Source organism: Cavia porcellus, unplaced genomic scaffold (genome assembly GCF_034190915.1).
Source record: "Cavia porcellus strain 051 isolate PalLab524CR breed Dunkin Hartley unplaced genomic scaffold, mCavPor4.1 scaffold_26, whole genome shotgun sequence".
NCBI lineage: Eukaryota > Metazoa > Chordata > Mammalia > Rodentia > Caviidae > Cavia > Cavia porcellus.
In genome coordinates this window covers 40,904,466-40,912,457 of record NW_026947509.1, presented here as the reverse complement: position 1 = coordinate 40,912,457, position 7,992 = coordinate 40,904,466, and the positions used below count along the sequence as shown (strand labels likewise).

Below are 7,992 nucleotides of genomic sequence, written 5' to 3'. Positions count from 1 at the left end.
GCAGGGTATGATAATGCTGGAGTGTCAGTGGCATGGAGGGTGCAGGAAACAGTGACGAGAGAAAATATCTAAAGGATGGTCAAGACATGATCACACTGCATATTTCAGGGGTAAAAAAAGACTTCATAAGTAATACACACCAGCCTCCTTTACGGAGGACACGCGTGATGGTGGATCTCCTTCAGTTTTTCCACAGCAAAGTTGTTTTGGTTTAAATAAACATTCAGTTTGTATTTTTTAAAAAATTTATTTGTGATCTGTACATGTGATAAAGTGGGGGCTTCACTGTAGATTTTCAAAGCAAAACAAAAACCCAAAGTAAAAATGTATAAATACAATATATATTTTCTTACAAAAATGGGAGATTTACAAAATATACATACTGCACTTGTCTCTATTTTACAAATTTCACATGCATTTAAGATATAACACAAAAGATGTAAAAACCTGTGTAGTGGCAGTTTAAAAGAACTCTGACATGTGAGATAGTTTTGAGAGATCAATTTTAACTTTAATGTAAAAGCAGCTCAACTCAACTGAACACTATATATATGAAGTTAACTTGTACTCCCGACAGACCCCACTGGTTGGCATTTAAACATGGAGAAACAGGATCCTGTTGCAAGACTGAGGGCAGCGTCAACGGTGGAGTAAAGGTAGAGCCCAGGATCCCCTGCTCAGCTTTACATCATTATGCAAAAGAACTAGAGTTCTGTTACAGAAAAAAAAGTACATGATTTAAGATTAATACATTTAAGTCTTCCAGCACATTTCAAAGAACTTCAGAATCACTTTGAAGTTTACCTTCTTTTAATGACTTTCGTTAAAAATAGAGCCCATGGTTCCAACTTTTTCCCTTCATTCACACTCATCTCTGCTGTCCACCTCCCCACTCAGCCGTAGACGGGATCAGGATAATGTTTTATAAACAGATTTATGAAACCCAGAAAAGTATGCAAAATGATTCCACTTAACTTTACCTTACCCTAATGCTCAAGGCATTACACTTTTCCTTTTATCCTGAAGGATCCAAATTGGAAAATCTAAACGCAGGCTTGCAGAAAGGGAAAAACATGAGATTTCACTAAGCATTGTAACAGGGTGTGTTGAAGAGCATGTTCTGAATTACATGTATTTAAAAACAAAACCTTTTGCATTTCCTTTATCCCAGTTAGAACCTTGGGCTGAATGAGTTATGGAAGCACACCATCCTTCACTTTCCCTTAAAAAGCAATGTTTATTTCAACCGAATTAAAAACCAAAGGGTAACTTCAGATTTGCACTGCTTTGCCTGTAAAAGTTGCAGTCTTCACAGTTATGCCTTTCCACAGGGAGACACTTTTGTTTCCTCTTTTGTCTCTTACAACAAAGACAAGGGGGAAAACGCATTCCTGTTTTGAAAAGCAACAAGTCATCGCTTCTTTTCAGGGTATTAAACCACGCAAAACACCCTTTTTTCTGTCTCCTGCCTTCCCCGGAAAATACCTACTACTTATCTCCTTGCCCTATCTTGAAATGTTAGTGTCACGTCTTTTGCATCTTCACATTAGGATTCTAGCGGGCAGGCCTCCCAGGACTTCCAAATGCTTATTTTACAAGACTTGAAAGGAGTAGGGGAGGAAAAACAGCCGGGAGGGGGTAGGGGAGGAGAGACTGTAATGTCTGACCCTGGAAATTAACCCATCTGGGCTCCAGTTTGGCCCCAGTGAAAAGAGATTATGGTTTGACCAGAGCTTGACAAGGCCGCCGCGGGGGTCCTCCCGCTTCCCAGCAAAGCGGCACTGCAGCGGGCCGTGCCTCCCGCGGGCCTCCGGGGAGCCAGGCAGCCACTCTCCTGCAGCTGGTGGGCGTCGCCGCCCAGGACAAGCACCACCGCGGTTGCCACCTCCATCACCGTCCTCGCAGCCTCCTCCTGCAGGCCTCCGCCGGAAGTCCCCGCGGCCTTTGCACCCGGCCTCCCCTCCGAACTACCCCACCGCAAATCTCTTCCAAGGAATTCTCGCAACCCGCTGCCCGGTGCGGGAGGGCCTGGAATTAGGAAGCTGCGTCCGCCAGCCGTTCCTTCCCTCCAGCGCCTGCCCTGCCAGGGAAGAGGGTGGAAACGTGGGGGCGCGCCGGGGCTCATACCGCAGTCTCCCCCTTGCTGCTGTGGCTGAGCTTGTGGTAGAAGCGGCGCCACGACTGCAGGGTCTTGCCGGACCAGATCCAGAAGCCGGTGGTGATGCCCACGATCATGGTCATGAGGTATTTGATCATGAAGACGGTGAAGTCGGGGCTCATGGGCGGGAAGTGGCCGGGCGGGCAGGGCACGGCGTAGCTCTTGCATGTCTGCAGCAGCCAGGTGCGCTCCCAGTGCTCGCGGAAGGCCTGCTCATAGAAGTAGCACGCCAGCACGATGGTGGCCGGCACCGTGTACAGCACGCTGAACACGCCGATGCGCACCATGAGCTTCTCCAGCTTCTCGGTCTTCGTGCCGTCGTGCTTCATGATGGTGCGGATGCGGAAGAGGGACACAAAGCCGGCCAGCAGGAAGGACGTGCCGATGAACAGGTACACGAAGAGCGGGGCCAACACGAAGCCGCGCAGCGCGTCCACGCTCGACAGGCCCACGTAGCACACGCCGCTGAGCAGGTCGCCGTCCACCTGGCCCATGGCCAGGATGGTGATGGTCTTGACCGCGGGCACGGCCCACGCGGCCAGGTGGAAGTACTGCGAGTTGGCCTCGATGGCCTCGTGGCCCCACTTCATGCCCGCGGCCAGGAACCAGGTGAGCGACAGGATGACCCACCAGATGGAGCTGGCCATGCCGAAAAAGTAGAGCACCATGAAGAGGATGGTACAGCCCTCCTTCTTGGTGCCCTGCGCCACCGTGCGGTAGCCGTCTTCCGAGAAGCGCTCCACACACACGGCGCGGTCCTCCAGCAGGAAGCCGGCCACGTGCGCCACGGCCACCATGAAGTAGCAGCCGGATAGGAAGATGATGGGCCGCTCGGGGTAGCTGAAGCGCCGCATGTCCACGAGGTAGGTGAGCACCGTGAAGAGCGTAGAGGCGCAGCACAGCACGGACCACACGCCCACCCAGAGGCGCGCGAAGCGCCGCTCCTCCTCCTTGAAGTACATGAGGCCGTTGGCTCGGCCCGGCTCACACGGGGCTCCACAGTCGCGCTCGCCCAGGAAGCGGTAGCCTAGGTAGGGGGGCACCTTGAGCTGCCGCGGGCACGTAAAGGGGAAGGCCGAGCGGCCCCGGCCGTCCGCGGCCCCCGGCGGCAGCGCGGTGAACGGCAGATCCGGCAGGAAAGGTGCGGTTGGGTAAGCGGTGGGGCCGCCGCCCGCACCCCCGGAGCCGTCGGAAGTGTTCTGGCCCACGCATATTTCTCCGGCGCCGTGCACCGGGAAGTTCTCGCAGCGCAGCCGCTCGGGCCACTGGAAGCCGAACTTGTTCATGAGCGCCTCGCAGCCCTGGCGGGCCCGCTCGCACAGGGAGCGGCACGGAGGGATGGCCTGGTCCAGCACGGTGCACACGGGCGCGTACATGGAACACAGGAAGAAGCGCAGTTCCGGCGAGCACTGCACCTTCACCAGAGGGTAGAATTGGTGCACCTCGAGGCCCGCGTCCTCTTGGTTCGTGTGGCCTAGCAGGTTGGGCAAGATGGTCTGGTTGTAGGCGATGTCCGTGCACAGCGGGATGGAGATGGGCTGGCAGAAACCGTGGTCCGGTACCGAGATGCCCTTCTCGCCGTGGTAGGGCTGCGCCCCGGTCCCCACGGGCAGCGAGCCCACCAGCGCCAGAACCAGGGCGCACAGGCCGCTGGGGCCCCGCATCGCCGACCGCGGTTGCAGCGGCGCTCTCAATCCGAGGAGCGAGAGGAGGCGCCCGGGAGAGGCTCGGGTTCGGGGAGGCGCCGCCGCGCCGGGCGCATGAGAGTCCTCCTGGCGCCGGCGCAGGGGCCGGGCCGTGGGCGGCGCGGAGCCGAGGGCGCTGCCGCCGGGGTGCTGCGCCGCGAGGGCGAGGCCACCGCCGCCGCCTCTACCAGGCACTCGCGCGCCGCTGGGGCCCAACCTCGTCGGCCTGTGCCGGGGGCTCGGAGAAGGGCGACGGGCCCGCCCCGCCGAGACTAACGGTGCCTGGCTGCGCGGCGCGGAGCAACAGGCGTCTCGTCTCGGGTTACCCGGCGAAGTTGGCCGAGGCTCGCGCCCCCGCGCCGGAGCGCACGCCCCCCGCCCCCAGGCCGGGCGCCTCTTGCTCGCGGCTAGGGCCGCCGCCTCGCCGCGCTGCTCCGCCTCCGCGCCTGGAGGCTCCCCCGGCCGCCGCCTCAGTCTCTTCTGCCCCGAGGCTTGGCCCCAAGTTTCCACAGAACTGCAGGTTCTCCTTCGGAGTCCGAGCGGTGCCCTGGAGACCAGCGCTCGGCGAGAGCTCCTGGAAACCCAGCTGCACCGCAGCCACTGAAGCGGCGAGGCCCCTGCGCCAGCGGCCTGGACCCGGCCTTCGCGGCCCCTCGCAGCGTTGGCCCGCGACTCCTGGCGTCCGCCGCAGCCACCGCCGCCGCCGCCGCCGGGAAGGAGGGAGGGAGCGCGAGGGACGCCCGGGAGCAGCACTGGTGGCCCGAAGAAGCTTCGTGCTCCCGGCGCGCCGCCCCGCCCCCTCCCCCATTCACAAACCACGCCGGGGGCGGCCCCGACTGCTGCGCCACCCAATGGCAGTGTCTGTTTTCTCTGCCGTTGCCTCCCGATTGGGTGGAAGTCGGAGGGGCGGGAGTGTGCACTGGGGAGGCGGGGCTTGCAGCGCTCTGGGCGGATTCCTGAGGGTAGGGACGCGGGATGGGAGGGAAAAGTTCGGAAAAACTTTTACCCTAAGACCGCTCAAGGGGGAAAACGCACCAGAAAGGGAGTTTGTCTGGAGATGTGTTCTTCTTCCGGGTACACGCGAACAGGCATTCCTGAGCAGAGAGGCGCCCTCGCTCAAAGCCCTCTCGAGGGGACAGCGTGGCGCGGGCGGGAGGGGCCCTCGAGGGGCGCCGTCCCCCACCGCGGCCGCCCCTCCCCCACCGGAGAGGGCGGGGTCGCGCGGAGAAACCCGAGCCGCGGGCGGCGGGCGGCGCGGACCCCGGGGAGGCTGGCGGGGAGGCCGGCGGGGAGGTCGGGTTTGAGGGGCCCTGAGCTCACGGGCGGCGAGGCCTCGGCCGCTCGCTACCTTCATTCGGCGGCCGAAACCCCCCGCAGGAACTTCTGGGTGCGCGCTGGACACCGGCGTTCGCTGGTTCTAGCTCCTGCGGGGCAGCGGCTGCGCTCGCCTTGGGCCGCGGTTGCTGCGGCCGCCGTTCTTTTGTTCTCGGTCAAAGTTTCGCCCCCTCGAGGCGCAGAGCTCGCGTCCCCCACACCCCTGTTCCTCTGGCTCAGGAGTTGGTGGGGCCTCTATTTCGGTGCCGGAGCAACCCGAGCTCTCCCCGCGCAGGAGATCCACGCGTGGAGGGGGAGAAGAGCTACATCGGGCCGTTTCCCCCGCCCCGTCCCTACACACGCGCGCGCGCGCACACACACACACACTCACACACACACACACTCACGACGCCTCGTGCTTTAAAAACACTGCTCCTGGCCGAGTCCTGCTTTTTCAGCTCGGGGTGCTGGAGCCCTGGGAAGATCTGGCAGGTAGAAAGTTGACAGCCTGGGTGGTTCTGGTTCTTTAGCTGGGAAACAAAACATTCTGAAATCCAAGACAATTGGGTTCCCTTCCCTAGGACCCTTGGGCTGCTTCTGTTTTTCTTTTACCTTCTATCACTGAAGTTTGCTCGCAGTCTTACTTTCACTTCACCATTCTTTGTCATTTCACGCAAGTGTTAATGGGTTTAAAGGCGGTTTGCCTTGGCCCAGGGTAGGGTGTCAGACTTGCCCACATCCTCCATCCGGCCCTCCACAGGACTCTCCTGGGCTTGGTACCTGCTCACACAGGATTCCCCCCACCCCCTCTTTGGGCTATCCGCCTTAAGGTAATAAAAAGGATAGTGATGCAGCATTTGCCTTTAAAAATGTTTTATTTTCTACTGAATTTTTCAAGGCCTCCCTTTTCTCTTTCTAAATTATTCCCATTACCGATCATTTTCCGTGTGTTGATACTTCAACGTGTTGGAGGATATGGTTAAAGGTGATGCTGCTGCTTTGTTTTGTCACTTAATGTGTTTTGGGGTTTAGATGCCTTTTTTTTCTCTCCATGAGGAGAGAATATCTTCCTTTTCAAAATCAAATTTTCCCGCTTATTTATCAGGCCACTGATCTGAGTCATCTTTTCTTATCGAGGGAGAAATACTAAGCTCTGTATCAAATAAAATGAAAACCAACAGGACAGAATACTGTCTCAGAGGACCCTAAAACCAGTTCAGTTGATGAGCTTCTAGTTCTCATATGGGATGTCCCCTGACAGCTCTCCTGTTAGATAATAGAGATAATAATGGGAGTGGGGGTGGGCAAGCTAAAACATACAAGAGATAAAGGAAATATTTCACAAACAGTCTGTGTAGAAGGTACAGAAAACCCATCTCAAATAAAAATGTCACACATGTGACTTCTGTTTGCTCTGTCCCATCGAGATGAGGGGAAAAAAAGCCAAGAAGCAAAGACATTTTTTTTTGGGGGGGGGGGGGAGATCATTTTGTTTTAAAAGATAATTTAAGAAGAAAAGAGAAGAACTCAGCTCAGCTCTGGGGGTGTAGCTCAATGGTACAGTGCTTGCCTAACATGCTCAAGGCCTTGGATGATCTCCCTAAACCATAAAAATGAAACAATAAAATCCAAACCAAAACCACCACACACACCTCAATCCAAAATTATTCCAAAATGTAAGAATTCGCAGTTTGTGAGATGGCTGTGGCAGTGTTCCGTGCCTTGCCTGATATAGAATGCTACCATTTTAAGGAGCTAAGTAATAGAATAGATCAGAAAAAGCAAGCTCACAATGTAAGGAGCTAATTAGTCCATTTCAGGCTCCGTGACAGGCATAGTAACTGATTTACATTCTGTCCAGGATCAGCTGAATTTCCTTTCCAAGCAACACCTTCCATGCCCAGCTCCCAAAGCCTCTTGCTAGTATCTTACTTGGAGAGCTAAAGGTGGAAAATTTTGTAACTGTCTGCTGCAAAACCTCCAATCATCCCTGCCCTATAAAATAACAAAGGTCTTTATTTCCTCACATCATAGTCATATGGTCCCACAGAAGAGTGATGCTATTCATTAGCTCTAGTTTTTCCAATGATACTTATTTTGGCTAAGTCCCAGGTTTTATCTAGTTGAATTACATTCTAATGTCAGGCCAGATATGAAAGTAGCCAGAGCCTTGTGGTCCTAGTGAAACTCCAACAGCAAGAATTATGCAAGAACAGAAAGGGCAGCTTTTAGCCCATGCTTCCTTCTGTGGCCTCTTTTGCCAGCTGTTTTGACACTATAAAACTGAGAACTTGGACATCCAATTGCCAGGTTCCCGTTAGTTTGTGGCTTTTTTTGTTTGGAATGCCAGGCCATTCTTATCACTGTAACATTTTCAAATGTCATGAAAGGCAGCGATGTCTAGAGTGCAGAGGAAGTGTACATGGCAGGCGAGGGTGCTGTCCTGCAGGTTTCACACTTATCCCTGGCACACAGAAACTGTTAGACACTAACCTTGGAAATGAGTCCTGTCACTTTTGCCATATTCTATTCATTAGGAACAAACTGCTAGATTTGCCCATGCTCAGTGAGTAGCAGGGAGTTATGCTAGAGTGATACCCTGGAGGGTGAGAATCCTGGGGAGCATTTGGAGGTTGCTTACTCCAAGGTTGCCATTCCTTCCTTTCCATAGAGTTATGAAGGAGAGGTCACGATGGAAAGCAACTCTGAGGTCTCTACCTTTGGGGTGCCTACAAATCAGGTTGACTGGTTACAATGCCCCTTGCATTTGTTAGAATCAGAACAGAACTCCACCCATTGTTTTTGCGAGCATGTATCTTTGGACTCAAGGAAGCT

The 7,992-nt window shown here is 55.0% G+C and overlaps 1 protein-coding gene across 1 annotated transcript; it reads right to left on the bottom strand.

Annotated features, from left to right (window-relative positions):
• Nucleotides 1–227: 227 nt before the first annotated feature.
• Fzd7 (frizzled class receptor 7) lies at nt 228–4,557 on the bottom strand. The gene has a single exon (XM_005005741.4). It carries the CDS (start codon nt 3,820–3,822, stop codon nt 2,122–2,124), a length of 1,701 nt encoding a protein of 566 aa, XP_005005798.1. The 5' UTR covers nt 3,823–4,557; the 3' UTR covers nt 228–2,121.
• Between the last annotated feature and the right edge of the window lie 3,435 nt (nt 4,558–7,992).

What these genes read in the sequence shown, in the direction of transcription:
- Fzd7 (XM_005005741.4), bottom strand. Translation starts at nt 3,822, where the DNA reads ATGCGGGGCCCCAGCGGCCTGTGCGCCCTGGTTCTGGCGCTGGTGGGC.